The 15,959-nt window shown below is 41.5% G+C and overlaps 1 protein-coding gene across 1 annotated transcript in view; it reads right to left on the bottom strand.

Moving 5' to 3' along the window:
* Positions 1 to 15,959, bottom strand: part of ADAM12 (ADAM metallopeptidase domain 12) — a gene marked incomplete at its 5' end in the record, with an annotated part of 192,183 nt that overhangs the window by 25,233 nt on the left and 150,991 nt on the right. The window contains 3 exon segments of the mRNA XM_080403123.1: positions 6,926 to 7,121; positions 8,542 to 8,631; positions 13,403 to 13,580. Coding sequence (XP_080259249.1) covers positions 6,926 to 7,121; positions 8,542 to 8,631; positions 13,403 to 13,580 — 464 coding nt within the window.

Below are 15,959 nucleotides of genomic sequence, written 5' to 3'. Positions count from 1 at the left end.
GGAAAGACTGACTTGAAAGAAGGGTCGTTTCTACCATGGTGGTGGAAACAGGAATCTGGGAAGACAGGCAGCATCTGCTTCTTATCTACTGTAGTCCTTTATGGTGGAGACATATCCTAACGGCAAAGGAACTTCCCTGGTGGGAGTAGTACTGGAAATGTTTGTGCAGACAGATTACTCATCCTTAAATCTTAGAAGTTAAAAGGTACTATGAGGACGCCTGTTCTAATGTCTTATACAGACAATCTCCTGTCCATTTTCCCCCAGATTATGATCAACTGTTGAAAATCTTCTAGGGGAAGATACACGCATTCATATGAAAGGTCTAAGAGGTGGAGGATCTACTTCTCTGATTTGACTGTTGCAAGAATTAATTAGTTCACGTATTATAATTTAATCCCTTTGTTCTGTTGTGAGTGTGGCTTCTATTTCCAGCCAATAATTGCTGCTCCTTGCAAGATTAAGAGGTCTTTTGCTGCGCCCTTTGCTACCCCATAGTTTCTTTCCATGAAGATAACCAGTAGCACAATCAGGTCATTGCCACCATTTCAACTACTCCAATACACAGACTTGCTTTGAGGAGACAAAGTGTTAAGGAGATACACTGGCTAGAACTCTTCACAGAGATCTGCTAGATGCATTTTTGTACTTTTGATAGATCAGCCAAACCGAAATGAAAAGATCTGGCAGCAAATGATCCTAAAGGTGGAGAATATGCCATTTGTACAGTGTTCCCTGATTTTTAACAGAGACAGAATATCTGAGTTAATGTTACATTTTTTTCAAATGTTTTGAGCCACTTCCAAGCATTTATGCCTCTAACAGTGGGTAAAACGTATTTATTTAAACCATGCTGAAGATTTCATTTGAAATCCTTTAAAGAGGAAGAAGTTTGTAGGTTTTTGTTTGTTTGTTTGTTTGTTTGTTTCTTAAAAAAGGGGTCAGATTCCTGGAGAAGAAAATACAAATATGATTGTAAATCTTCCAGTTAGTGTGGTTCTTTTCACTAATAACTCAGAGATTAAAGCCTCAATTAATTATCTGCATTTCACAGTCAGAAGCTTGACTAATACTATATACTGCTGCACAGCAATCTAATGCTTTTAAAGACAAAATGTTAAAACTTGGAGAGGCTTAAGATGGCACCCTTTTTTCCTTCTAACATTTTTACATACTTAAACTGGAAAACTCAGAAAGGCAAGCACAGAAGGAACAGAATATGAGCTGCTAGTTCCCTGGAGAGCAGGACAAGAGCCTGAAATTCTTTGGAAGATTACGATCAAGCTTGCTGAGTTCAGACTATTTCTAAAATCTGGAACTATTAAAAGGGACTCAGACAGCATTCTTTCACTTCTTTTCATTAGACCACAAGCAATAATCAAAGAATCAACAAAAGCATCCAGACAAGGCACTGTGCGAAAGGCAAATGTAAAATTTCCATTTTCAGCATATAGATCCCTCCTCATCTTTCAGGGCAGGGACATTAACTATTCAGCTTGATACAAACATTAACATATGCCAGCTTTAGAAGGGAAGAGGAGGGAAGGAAAAAAACATGCTGTAAGCAAGAAATCAAGTCAGACTGCATCTCCTCCCACATCTGCAAAGACCAACTTCCTCAAACCTACCTCACCAAAGGAATAAGCCCTGCAACCACCTATCATGATGATATGCAATTGGTGTGGGTCTCGCTTTTTTCTTGGCCAGGAGCCTTGTGCCACAATTAGTTCAGCCAGTGGCGAATCACAGACTCATAGAACAGTTTAGTTTAAAAAAGACCTGTAAGTAGCATTGCAATGACTGGAGGCTTCCCTGGAGATGTGTCAGCAGCAGCCCAGAGCGCAGACACATTTTCCCCAGAGTGGTGCGTTGCTCCAAAAGCTGCCAAAGGCAAAATGAATGCTCATGTCCTGCACTTTGACTGTAAGTGACCTAACAAAACCTTATTAAAAATCATGGCATTAAAAAGACAAAGGGCTTGCTGAAATTCTAAGAGAGTTTAAGGAATTTATCTTCTTTTTTCACCTGGTGAAACCTTTTTTTTCGTTTGGGTTTTTTTTTTTTTTTGAATGTAGAAGTCAAGTGTGCTACACATGATGGAAAGCAGCCTGCAGGAAGAAGAACACATCTGCAGCATCCTTGCAGTGCGCTTGAGCTCCAACCAATCATACTTGACAAGAAAAAAGACCTCATGGAGTACAAAAAAAATGCTCCTCTGCCAGGCTTGGAGCAGTCTGTGTATGAAAACACCTGGTACCCAATGATCGTCTGTGGCTTGGAACCCAAAATCTTCCATTTCTGTCTTTGGTATCAAACCAAAACACGTTGTTGCTTGGGATTCAGATGGCTGTTCCCTCCCTGACTGGTTTCTCACAATATTTGGACTTTTTAACAGATGAAAACATATCAGCGTGTAAGAAGCCGAACAGATGGAGCTCCCAAGTTAAAAGGAGGTTTTCAGAGGATGCTGAAGGAAGAGAATTGTAACATTCTGTTTCTGGAGGTAACCCATTCATCATGATGGCACCACATAAACTGAAGCAGAAAGTCCTGTCTTTCTCTATTTTGTTACCTCTACAGGCAAAGGCAAAATGATTTGTGAAAGATTTCCAGTTGTTATTAAGTGCTTTGAGCTGGATAAGCAGAGTTTATTTCACTTTGCAATTGATAATTACAGTATTGTGACCCTGTAATTAAGGTCCTGCCAGCCTTTCCACGCCAAGCCTTATTCAAGGGATTAAATCAGCCGTTTGAGACTGCAGAAGGTCAAAGCTCACGACTGCGGTTCTCAGCCTGTAGATTTTATTTTTTTTTTCCCTCTCCAAATGTGTATATTGATAAGCCCACTTCTTTCCCTGTAGTTGCAAAAAAAGAGAGATGTTCTACACTTTTGGAAGCGATACAGAAATGCTGTGTCATTTCAGATCAGTACAGGACCTGCTGCAATGAACAAAACACCGTCACGGTCTCCTGAAAGAGAAGGGAGAAATTTCTGACCATGGTGCTGATTCCATGAGCAGAGAAATGCTCATTATCAGCCTGACAGCAGAAAAGAAAGATATTTCAATTGAGTTCCCAGCATCGTCTCAAGGCTTATTTAAAAAAAATATTACACAGTGTTTAAGGGTGTGGAAGAGAATAAAACCCCAGTCTCCAAGTAACAGACTGGAGTTCTATTGCTCAGGCTGTGCCAAGCAGCACCACAAACAACTGTATAAATAAATATAAGCATAAAAATATGCACTCTGCTCATGTGATTTGCACCTGGGTTTTATATCTCATTATGTTTGTTTTAGTACACTGATAATGCAAAGCAAACTTTCCACAAGCTCCCCTTAGCCTCTCTTTTCATCTTGGTGATGCCTGTTAGTCTGTGCAAGAGCAAGATGGGGTTGAGCTGTTATTTTTTGCTTTTAAGGAGCATTCTAGTTCTCACTACCTCTGAGAAGATGGGTTAATGCCTTCCATGTCTCCAAAAGAAAAGGCCTGGCTATCAATCTGTGATGATCAAAACGGTTTGATCCTACTGAATCCAAATCTTTACAATGCTTGGACAAATTAATATTTAAAAAACAACCAACCAACCAAACACAAAAAGCAGTTAGCAATGGCTTAGTTAGCAAACTTAGATGGGAAACTTATCTATTTTGCCTATAGGGTTGCACCTGGAAACAGCTGCAAAGCTCTTACACCAGTGACAGGCCTTTGTAACAACCAATGGCATTAAAATTAAGATTGCTCCTTCCTAAACAAATGGTCATGTCTATACAACAAATTTAAGTATGTTCGAATTATTAAGTCAATGCCTGCCATTGGCTCCCCCAAATCATTGCTTTTTTCCCTCTTGGGGAAACGTAGGAAAACCCACTGACAAAAGTCTCCTTTCCTTCCCTAAAGAACCATTGTCTTGTTAATGTAGAAAAAGACATGAGTCTAAAGCTGAGAATCTTCCATTCCTTGGTAATCGATAATTTCTCTCCCTTAAGTAGCTTTATCTGCTTATCTAGTTGCTCCTGCAAAGTGCCAATGGAGTACCAGCCATTACACGTGTCTTACCATCGATGTCTTTCAGTCACACTACCATCAACAGCTCAGGTCAGTGCAATTGGATTTTTTTGAATATGAAACAAAAAAGGTCACAAGCAATTCATGCATATTTCTCCTTAAGGATAAAAATGACAGGAATTATGGTGAGAGAGAGAGAGAGAGAAATTTGTATGTTCTGGAAGCAGACTGGAATAAACTTGGTCTTTAGGAAGAATTTATGGCTATATTCAGAGGCTGTGCCCAGGTGCTCCTCCCCTCTTCCATACCAAGTTTTCCATCCCATGGCAGACACGGAATAGCAACAAAATGTTCCTCTATTTCATTTGAATTTATCTGTTGAGTGTAACAAAAAAACCCCAAGGAAACGCAAGTACTTCTTTCTGGAAACAGGTTTCTGTCGCTCAGCCTAATGTAAACAAGCTCTGACAATGCTCATCATTTTTCATTAACTAGATCTAAAAATATAAAGATTGATGTTTGTCATTGGCCTACTGGACATCTGTAACCTGATGAATAAAGAAGGATGTACAAAAGAAGCCATCAATAAGGAATTCAATATACTGAATATTATTTTAAGAGAAGTTATTGTATTTTTTTCAGCATGTCTTTCTCCTACTGGGAAGAAGAAAAAAGGGATTAAGGTAAATGAACTGTGATCTGTTTTTTCTTTTTGGTACAAATTTTTTTTTCAAAAAACCCACACAACTACTCCTTCACTCCAACACACAGAGGTGTTAAAAACAGTTCTAATCCATTACAAAAATCTGGTGAAAGGTTCAAATGTATCTTTTTGATGTGAAGTCCAGAGACAACATTTTAGAATGACAAGTCTCTCTTTCTGCTGCAAGCAAGGCTGGAGAGAAAAGGTTTTTTTATGTCTACTACCACGCTATTTTCCCAACTGCGTAGTCCACCTAGCCCTCTTCCAACTCCATCCTGCATCTGCCAGCTCATACTGCAACCAGATGGAAGTCTGATCAAGTGGTGGATATTCACATCCCTAGTCTTTCAATCTTGTTTCTTCCTTCTTGCAAATTCAATATTGGCCATGGTTTTTGCTTGAACCCTACCTATACACTGTTTGAAGAATTAGTCTACTGGCATTATTTCTATTTCCAAAAATGTGATAAGAATTAAGCCTTTTGGTTCAGGTTTGGTCATGTCCATCCTCCCTTTCAAAATCTTTATCTTTGGGTATTCCCAAGACAATAAAGGTATTCCAGTTTAAGTCTGTCAGAGCTCTGTCCTTAACACAGTCATCTTTCTCATAACCATCCCCCATAGCCTTGGCCACTGGAGACTCCATGCACAGCTGTGCCCATATTGAATAGTCCCAAGAAGAAAGACAAGAAAGAACTGGGGGAGCCCAGGGGGTTTGGAGGACTTGCTGTGTGAGGAAACAGACCTGGCAAGGGAGCTGCAGAAATTCAGTTCCCTGACCTTTAGCTAAATTTTTCTCAGCAACTGAAATTATGAACAGTCTGACCGAGAAACTTTCCATGGCATGGGAAACTGGTTCATAAGAAGATTTTGCTTTATATAAGAGAAAATGTCTCTGTATCCAGGGGATTAAAAATCCCAGTATGACTAAGACTAGAGGCTATAATTGTACATGCCTATATGAGCTCATATTAACTCTGTGACACGTATGGGATTCGGAGGAGTATATCAGATGCATGGTTTGTTCCACGTGGGGAGTTTAATTTTGAAGTGGAATTCCTCTAACGTGTTCTTATACCCACATGACCAAGCTAACCTGCTATCTGTATCAGCGGCACTACTTCTTGAAATGTTTTCATGCTCTTTAAAAAAAAAAACAACAACCCTGTGAATGGTCCAAGTCCCTGTGAAGATAACAAATTCTTCAACAGACTTCTGATGAGGGTTTTGACCAAGGGGAACATCTGTGTGTCATTATATTGATGCATAAGTTTTGGAACAGAGTTAAAGGCAGAGAGATACTGAATTGAAAGAGGCTAAGGGAGATGAAAAAGTTGCTTTAAAAGAAATAACTAAATCTCTCTCTCTAATACAAAAAACATTAAATCTATCTAATGCTCCTCCTCAGGAGAGGTAAAAGTGCTTCTCCCATTTGAGAGAGGGGGTAAGTGAGATGCTGAAGGAGATGTGACTTGTCCCCAGCAAAACGCTGAGTTAATCCTTGCGTTATAGTGGAAGGACCACAGGACAATACCGAAAGGTGAACAGCTTTCCTGCGATATCATCTGTTTAGGATAACCCAAGAACTCATGCTATTAGATTTGTGCAAAAAGGAAGTAAATTCCCACGGAAGAACAAAATCTCTTTCTGCCTCAGTGCATCCTCTGCTAAGAGTACTGTCAGGAGGCAGGTTTACAGGTAACACTAATTAATAAAATGTACACAATGATACAAGAATCTTCTGTTAATGTCAAATACCCAACTCTGTTTTGGGATGTGGACAAACATATATGGTTTGCAGATGAGCAATTTAGAGCACAGGAGGAAGCTTACATACCACTCTGAAATGGGGTACGATTTCAACCTGCCAAGAGCGGTCGGCACTTTGTAGGATGACAGAAGGCCATATTAAAGTCAGTATTAAATGATTTGTCTAAGTTCACCCAGCCGTTTGCAGCGGTGCTGCAGAATGAACCTAGTTGCTGTTGCTCTCTACCTCCTGCTGCAAGAAATGAACATGACTGCAAATCAAGGTTGAAATGAATCACAAAATGATTCCCTCATTATCTAGTTCTCCATTTCAGAAAAGAAGAGATACAGATTGGTACTGTATAAAATTCCTCACTGTATAAAATGTGATTCCTCCAAATCACACGCTTCCCTCCTCCCCCTCCCCCAAGCCTGTTTCATAAACAGATCTCCTCGTTCTCAAACTCACCTTGGCCCCAGAGCGTGATACACTGCTGCTCGTGGGTCTGGCATATGCCATTGTAGCAATAGCCGTCCACCCCGTGGCACGCGTGCCCGTCGTGCAGGTACACGTTAGCTGGGCAGTGAGGGCTGGCTCCTGTGCAAAACTCTGGCAGATCACAGGAATTACTTGACTCTCTGCAAGAAATCCCCGCTGGTTTTAACTGCAAAACAAACAAAAATGTCAACGGCTGTGCTCCCGAACAATAAGAGTTATGCAGGGGTATAACCATGCAGCACATGAACAGCTTTTTTCCACTGGCTCTGCACCAACTGACCGCAGAGGACAGTGCAAGGATTATACAGCTTTTTAAATATGTTTATTTGACATGTTGTGAATGGTTTGGCAGGAAGGAGGGCCAAGCTGAAGTTGCTGCAAACATGGCTCACACGGCTCAGGACAGAAGGTCAACCCAGACCTTGGTTCGTTGCAGGTAGGACCCAAGGTTTTCGGCGTGCCTCCTGCAATCATGCCTAAGCACACAGGCGTGGAAACGTGTCGGGCTGTACCGCAAAGCGTGCCCCGTAGCACTGACTGAAAGTCAAATTAGGAACCTTTCCATCCATACAGCTATAACATCACTGCAGGGACCAGGGCGGCCAGCTGATCACGTAATGTTTTATGTGTCATGTTATAGCTCACGAAGCCACCAGCCCACTTGACTCTGGGTTCAGCTGCCTGACAGCTTCCTGGGATGGAAGAGCATTTCCTCATGGAAATGCTGCACTGTCACGGGCATCAAGATCTTCTTCAACTTAAATATACAACTAGTCCATGTAACTGTTCCTGTCTTGTCCTGATTTCCCTGGATAACTACATTTTTCAGAGCTGAAGGCAGCTAGTAGGCAGTGGTGCAGTGTGCCAGTCTGAACATTCGCTTATCAACAGCAGCCACAGAAGATGGGTGTGCTCTGGGAGCTGCACTGAATTCTGACTGCGTCACCACAGCGCCTTTGGTAAAAAGCAAAAGGACATGAAGATTGATTTTGCTAAAAAGCATTTGCTGGCTGTTTTGATAGCTTGCTGCTACTGAGCTTTTAGGCAGATGGTTGCCACAGACACAATGGAAACTGGCTGAATGCTTTATTAGCCCATATGCAAGAGATGGTCTGAGAATTCAAGAAGGTAGATGTCTGTGGCAAGTTAGCTTTTTATAGTATGTTAGGATTCCACAAGAGCTGATGGTCTACCATTAAAAATATATACGCTGTTGACAGAATGATTATTTTAAAAGTATTCCCTAATAAAGTGTCCAGCATTTGATGACTGCTTGCCAGAGCACAACATCCATATACACCTGAAAAAAATCAAAGCATACAGAAGTTCAGAAAAATAAGAGGTTTTGCATGAGCAAATGAAGTGGCTGCAAATAGCAGAGACACCATCAAGACATCTGTTGATCTGCTCCTTCAATAACTGTTACAATTTGAGAATTTTTTGAATTGCTTACATGGAATGCAAGTGTCTTAATGCTTAGTGATACCAGTTTGCTTGTTCCCCATCCTTGCTTACTGCTCTGTAGCTGGGTATATTGTGGAATTCTGCCCGACCCACACAGATAAGAAACGTTTCCGTTGGTTCACCTGGCAGTCTTCGCAGCAAAGTCCATGTGCACACACTGCTCCTGGCTTCAAAGTACAGGTAGTTGCATTGCAGCACCGGTTTGTACATTCCTAGATGGAGGATAAATTTAGAGCCGTCAACTTTCAGTCACAATGAACCATAAATCAAGAGAGTGCCTATAGCTCTGCCAAGAAAAGCTAGGCATGAAATAATGAATTATGCATGAAATTCTACAACTTAATCCAAACAGTCTCGTCTGCCCTTAGATTCAACAAGTGCAATAATTGTAGCAAATACCAGAGAAGCCGCTGAGGCAGGCTTGTTAATTCTAGCTATGAATCTAATCTCAACTATCACAAACAACTCAAGTATGCCGATACCAACCCTGATACAGCAGTACGGTGTTTGATTTCCACAAAAATCAGTGGGATGGTTCCATTGCCTCCATTTGCACTGGTGCAGCTACTGAGCTTCACAACTGCAGCTCTCTATTTTGTGATAGTTGCTCACCAGCCATCTGTATTGCAGGGAGACTGGTGGCTGCCACAAAGAAAGATGATGACACTATTCCGTGTAATCTCTTATCAGGATATGCCAGTAATAGAGCTTTGAGAAATGAAACGAGTATGAATTGCATTCTCACTAAGAGATAGATCCCAATTTCACACTTATGGATTAGATGGTGGCATGTGTGGGGCTTTTGCAAACTTTATTCACAGTAGAATAAGCTAGTAAGAAGTTTCAGAAAATAATAGATTTGTTTTTCCAAGATTATGTTCACAAGCTGCAAGTTACATCGGCTGTGCTGGAATCTCATCTCTCTAACAAAAATAGGAGCAGACAAAATTGCTCTTCAGCTGTGTTAAGTCAGTTTGACTTAACAAGGGATCACTAACAATATAGGGAACACAGGAAAAATAAGTGGGTTAGGATGATGTTCACAGCCTCTTGTTAGTTTATTGGCTTTTGCAAAGCGTTCCAAGTGGAAGACAGAGCTACCACTGCTCTCACAAATAAAAAGCAAAATGATTTACAGTATTTCAATGTTTTCCTAGATAATATCTGCCTGAATATACCAAGCTTGTGCTGCTCTGAAGCAGCGGAACAACTTCCTGCACCTATTTTTGATCGTTGCCGGAAGGCAGCAGGCTACGCAAATATTTCTGTGCAGCTGCTGTATTTAAGGAGTAACGCTCCTCTGCGCAGAAGCACATTTTATAAATTCACGTCGGTAGCAATCTGAGAAAAGCGGAGTGGAGGAAAAGAATGTCAGTCCAATTAAAGTCCTTCTGAAAGAGTCAGCTCCTATAACCCACCATCTAGCCCTACACCAGCCAGCCATGGAAATAATCGGCATTCCACAGGCAGACTGGGGTAGACACAGCTCTGTGAATGATGTTGCTGCAGCTTTTGAAATTTCCAATTGCTCACTCACTTATTACTCATTGTAGGGAACGAGCCTGGTAAATAGTTTTTGTGCCTGGGCTATTAAATTGTCAGGAATGTTTTTAACATAAACAGGCAAGCAAAGAGAAAAGGCTCACAAGGCTGCTGGAGGCTGGAGGTTGCCACTCAAAACTACCGCCGTGTTGTAGTTTATTATCATTAGCTATTACCGCTAACAACAGCAACGATGGGAGTGGGTTTCTTGGTGTAGGGCTCCTGGGCTCAAAGAGACTAACACAACAGCAGTTCTAGCATCACCTACAGGACGCCAGATACTGCAGACAGGACGTGTTGTTTTCACCCCCCCTCATCTAAGAACACAAGACAGACCACACTGGGTCAGCCTATTGCCCTTCCAGCCTGGTGTCCCCCTGCCAGCAGCCAGTGCTTAAGGAGAGTGCTTAAGGACAAGAAAGTCCTTACATGATATACATATATAAATACCTAGATCACATACATGATACCTTCCTCGTCTCCTGGCTTTCCTTTGGCTCCATGGGCTTTTTCTTATACCTGTTACTCAGTGGAAAGGAACTTGCAAGTAATCGACGAAGGCTGGGGAGCAGCTCCTTCTGCATGTTTGAAACCTGCCATTTTCTAGCTTCACTTGCACAGTTCTTGTCGGGAGACGATCGCTCCTTAGTCACCCTTTCCATTTCATTCACGATTTTATCAGCTTCTGTCACATTTTCCTTCATTTTCTTCTCTTCCAGCCAGACCCTCTTCAAAACTTTGAACCACATTATTGCTTTTCTTCCACCCTTTTTCATCCTGCTTTATCTTTCCTGAGATCAGGGAGGAGCGGGAAAAAACTCCACGCGCAGTTCCAGACGCAGCATGCTGCAGATTTATGGAGGCCTACTGGTGCTTTGTTTTGTTTTCCTATTTCTTCCCTAGTAATTTCTAACAGCCTATTTACCTTTTAGACCAGTCTTGAGCACTGAGCTGACATTTTCATGAGACTATTTACTGCAGCACGAAGTCTTGTTCCTCTGTGGCCAGAGTCAGCTCAGAGTCCATCATCTTATACGTGATGTTTGGAACGAGCATCACTCCACACCGAATCCCATTTGTCACCTTAATACCCAATCCAGCTGTCTCAGAAGGTTCCTCTGCAGTTCTTCACCGCCAGCTTTCATCTCTACCATCCTAACTAACATCATCAGCAAATTCGAGACTATTCCTCTTCCCAAGCTGCTTATGAATATGCTGAATTGTGTAGTCCCCAGGACACATCTCATGGATACATCACAGCAGATCTCCTTCCACTGCACAAACTGGATGATTTATACCTGCTTGTATTTCCTGTCTTTTAACCCAGTTTTTGCCCATGCAGCATTCCCTCGTCCTACAGCTCTTTAGCCTCCTAAAGAGGCCTTCGTGAACAGCTTTGGTCTAAAGCCTCTCTGGACTCCTGCAATAACAGCATCGTCCCTTTCCACCCGCTCGCTAAGTCCTTCAGAGCACTGAGGTAGGTTTGCACAAGATTTCCTGGCACAAAAGCTGTGTTGACTTGTCCCTGGCATGTCACAGCTGTTCAGGCACTAGCTCTTAATTACATTTGGAAGTAATTTGTCTGACTTCTGATTTACCAATTTGTAGTTTTCTGATCCCCCTTGCAGCCTGTTACAAAATTAGCTACATCTGTCACTTTTCAGTTCCCAGGGCCTAAGGCTCCCCCCCTCCTTTCTCCTGTCTTTCCACGTGCATTCTACATTAAATCTCCTTCTACAGACACTGTAGCACATCAGACATTTTTGGCAATATAATCCAAAATGGAGCTGGAACTTAATGGATAATACCATCCTTGGTCAGGTCTTACACCCTCAGCCTGGTGGTGGGCGTGCCAGCACCCATTATACTCCAGAAGACGACCAGCACCTGACGCACAGGAGATTGTAGCATGGATGGAGGTGGTCAGACAGTCCCAACCGCATTAGCATTTCCAGAGCTGCCTGAAGGGTGACAGGTGTTGCTAGTCCCGGCTCTCCACCCTCACAAATCCACTGCTGTCCTACTGCTAAGGAATGTCAGTGAGCGCAGACCTCGACACAGGGCTAATGTTTTCCTTAAAGGAGAAATACCCCAACCAACTGCCTACATTTGCATGTTCGGAGTGATATTTAATTCTGACCACTGATAAAATACAACCAGCATCCGTTATTGTACAGCCTCCCACGCCATAAAATACTGCAACGCTATCGACAAACTCAGCTGGTAAATGACTGGGCAGTGATTTAGTAACTAATCTAATGTGTTTCCTGGTACCGCTCATATTATAGCAGTAAATTCAAAATTAATTTAATTGGGCTCAAACTCCTGTTTCCCAACATAGAAAGAAGAGGCAAATCAAGACAGTGCTTGCTGATGTTAAGTGACTTTGACTTGAAAAGGTATCACTAACATTCAAAAATGAAAATGAAGAAGATAACTGGGTTAGAAAGACATTTGCAAGCTGCTTGCTCTCTATTGACTTTAAACAAGAAGATAAGCCTGTTTGCTCCAACCTCGTTACCCTGAAGAATGAGTGAACTGTCAGGAAATCCTTATGGCTTGTGTAAATCCAATACACTGTACAGACAGGACACAGCGGTATCTCGATGTTTTAACTGACCCAATCTATTTTGTCTGCAGAACCATATCTATCGCAGGAAACAAATCCCTCCTCTGCTGATGTATTTAATTCAGATAACCTGAGAGAAATTCAATACAGCCAATGAGCATGGGATAAGGATGTCCACTCAGATATTATTTGACCCCCAGGTTTTGGCTGTCTCCTCCCAATCTGAGCAGTCCTCTGACACATCCAGTAAACTAAATGGAATGATCTCTGAAGTAGGAGTTATCTTTTTGGGAGGCAGTAGAGGCTGCTTCTTTTGGAAAGGTAATGGGCTAGCAGCAAAGGAAAACCTCATAGTGATGGAGAGAAAGGTCTTGTAGCAAAAACCTGAAGCTGGCTGCAATGAAAAAAGTACCTAGCCAATATTAATATTTATGTAACTATTTATATTTATATTATGAGTGGCTTCTCACATATGTAAACAAACCTTCAGCTAATGCATGGTATCTTGAGAAATCTGAGCAATGTTAACAAATTTATTTCGAGTTTAGCTTATTAACTAGCACGTAAAGGGATTTCTGTTGTTAGGAAGATGACAGTCACGGTTACTCTGTTGGACAAACCATGAGAAAGCTTGTTCTCTAGCAGTGAACCAAGCACATTCTTAACTAAAGCCCTGCCTGAACTTTAGCAACTCAAATGCAAGTCAAGCAGAAACTCCCCACATTTCTGAAGACTCCGAGGTTTAAGCTAAGACAGAAGCAGAGAAGGGAGAGTTTTGTTTTACACCAAGTAGTGCTAAACGTGCCAAACCAACTCTGCTGTTAAAAACCTGCAGACAGGAGGTGAGCAGCAATTCTCGGATGGTGTCTTACATCAGGCTCCCCGCAGTCACACTCCTCTCCATCTTCCACATAGCCATTCCCACACTTCTGTCCGCCAAAGGACTCCTTCACTTCAGGCAAGTTGAACAGACACATTCCCACTCCTTTTTCCAGGCTGTTTTCCAGGTCCTTTCTACTGCAGCTACTGAATACCATCGGAAAGGGATAGCTAGAATTAAAACACACGGAGACATAAGGAGAGGTGGTATTACTGGATGGAAACATCTCTCTCCTGTCATGCTGGTGACCTTTTAGCACATCTGTGCACTAACAAGAAGTCTGTGTTCATTTTTTTAAAAGCCTTTAACATGGGATAAAACATGAGATAAAACAATTCACTGTAAAATTGAGCCAAAAATATTTATCAGAATTTCTGACTATGAGGAAGAGAATTTCCATCTTTTCCACTTAAATTTGTAGCTGCTGTTAAGAATTGGAAGTGTTCACATCTGAAGTTCCTTCTCCCTCTTTTGCATATGTAGTTGTAATGCAAATTTTGATCATGAGCCTAAAGAAATGCTGGCCTTGCAAGGAGGATTCCTGCATTTACAGGACTGCAAAACATCCTAATCCTTCTTGGAAAATTCAGCCTCAAATGGCAAATTCATTCATCTTGCTGTGCAGTGTGGCAAACTTCCTGCTCTTTTCAGGGAAAAAAAAAAAAAGGAAAAGAAAAAGATAAAAACACCGAGTTAGTTGGTAAGAGTCTACTTCTGCAATTCATCAAAGCTGAGCTTGGGAACGGCATGATTAAAGCATATACAGTTCTTATTTTAAATCCGGATGACTGTAAAGACACTACTGAAAATACTCAGATTTTGAATTCACACTGCTGAGAGCAGGATTTGGCCCTGCTGTACGAACACACAGTGGCTTTGATTTCTTTTGCAAAACACACGAACAATGTCAGCAAAACGATCCAGCGTAGTACAGGTATCACCAGATAATCTGCGTTTTTCTGTTTGAGGACATAATTCCAGTTTGACTAAGGAAAGCGTGCACTTTGACCCACAGATTCGAGACAAAGTGACACCTGGATCTGGCCATCGCTCGTGTCCTAAAGTTTGCTGTGCCCTCTCTGCACCGAGATGTGCACATGCTTACGCTGAATCTGTATGACAAGTAAGTTGCCACCAACATCTCCCCTAAGACTTGGTACCTTCATCACTGCTGCTCCATGGTCCAGCAGTAATCTAACGTTATGGCAGCACAGGGAGTAAACCTGGTAATGGCTGGGCTTTAGTCACTAAATGCTTTGGTATTAGGACATAATCTTTACAGACAAGCAAGATAATAGATGGAAGTTCTGCACTGCTGAACTTCAGACTGCGATTAATCTACTGTTGTTTCTAATACCCTGAAATGAGAAGCTTCCTTTGTGACTGATGATGCCTACAGGTATCAGAAAGGGATCATTTCTATTAAAAAAAAAAGAAATGTTTGACAATTATAAATGCAATAGAGCTTCCTATACTGGGATAAGGAGGTTAATTAGTATCTTCAAGAAAGGTTATGAGAACTTCACAGACAGAATTTATTTGGTGCCTTTTAAAAAATTACCTCTTTTACAGATTCTTTTGCAATAAAACAGCCAGCTCATTGGAAAAGAACATAAACATGACTCTGAAGAAGAAAACAGTTTTGTGATTCACTGACATATGACTTCAGAAAGTTAATAGGCATCTCTGCTTAAAAAGCTGATTTCTGGAAAATTACTGATGTTTAGGCAAAATGACAGAGTCTAAGACAAATAAAGGAATTTCAGAATAGCATGAGGTAGGAGTCAGGCTGCTAGCTGCAGTTCTGGGCCCCAAGGGAAAACAGGGAAGGTACTCGGAGTAATGGAACAGAAAATAAAGGCACTTGGGAAGCCTCCTACTGACCGTCTGACATTGAGCAACTGGAGATGTTCTTAACAGGACACCACAAACTCCTGTCCTATTCTTAGTTTGACTGAAAAAAAACCTGCACAAAAATCTGTGTACGTGAGTATGAACAAACGGATGGATGTACACTACTATCAAACACTGCAAAAAACTCATAAAAACCCAGATACGTCTGACTGATCAATCCCGTACAAAACATATGAGTGCTTGATCAGATATGATCCTCGTATCAAAGTATGAATAAATGAATATTGCATCATCTAGGCAAGATCCTTCACTTCAGTGACACAGATTTACTTTGATATACACTGAGATGAGACGCGGAGACGTACAAACCTCACACAGACTGAACTCATTCAGAAACACAGATAATGCATTTTTCCCTGTGCCATATATCTCAGCCACACACAGGTCACGAGAATAGCTCACCGGTCAAAACTGTCGATATTTTAGGCCTGTTCCCCTATATCCATGAATGCTCAGGCTTATTTGCACAAATGTGAGAGGTGTCTGTCCATCACTGGGAGAACAGAACCCTTACTCTGTACCAGAGGTGAAATAATGTCATTGTTAATGAATGAGGTTTCTGTTTGCCCCCAAAGGAACTTCAAGCAGTTTCCTATTTTGAACTAAGGGATCCATTCATCTTCTGGCTTTTCCTA

The sequence above is a fragment of the Falco punctatus genome, assembly GCF_963210335.1.
Source record: "Falco punctatus genome assembly, chromosome: 9".
NCBI classification, from domain to species: domain Eukaryota; kingdom Metazoa; phylum Chordata; class Aves; order Falconiformes; family Falconidae; genus Falco; species Falco punctatus.
The sequence above is the reverse complement of the archived record's forward strand: the minus strand, read 5'-3'. Positions and strand labels throughout refer to the sequence as shown.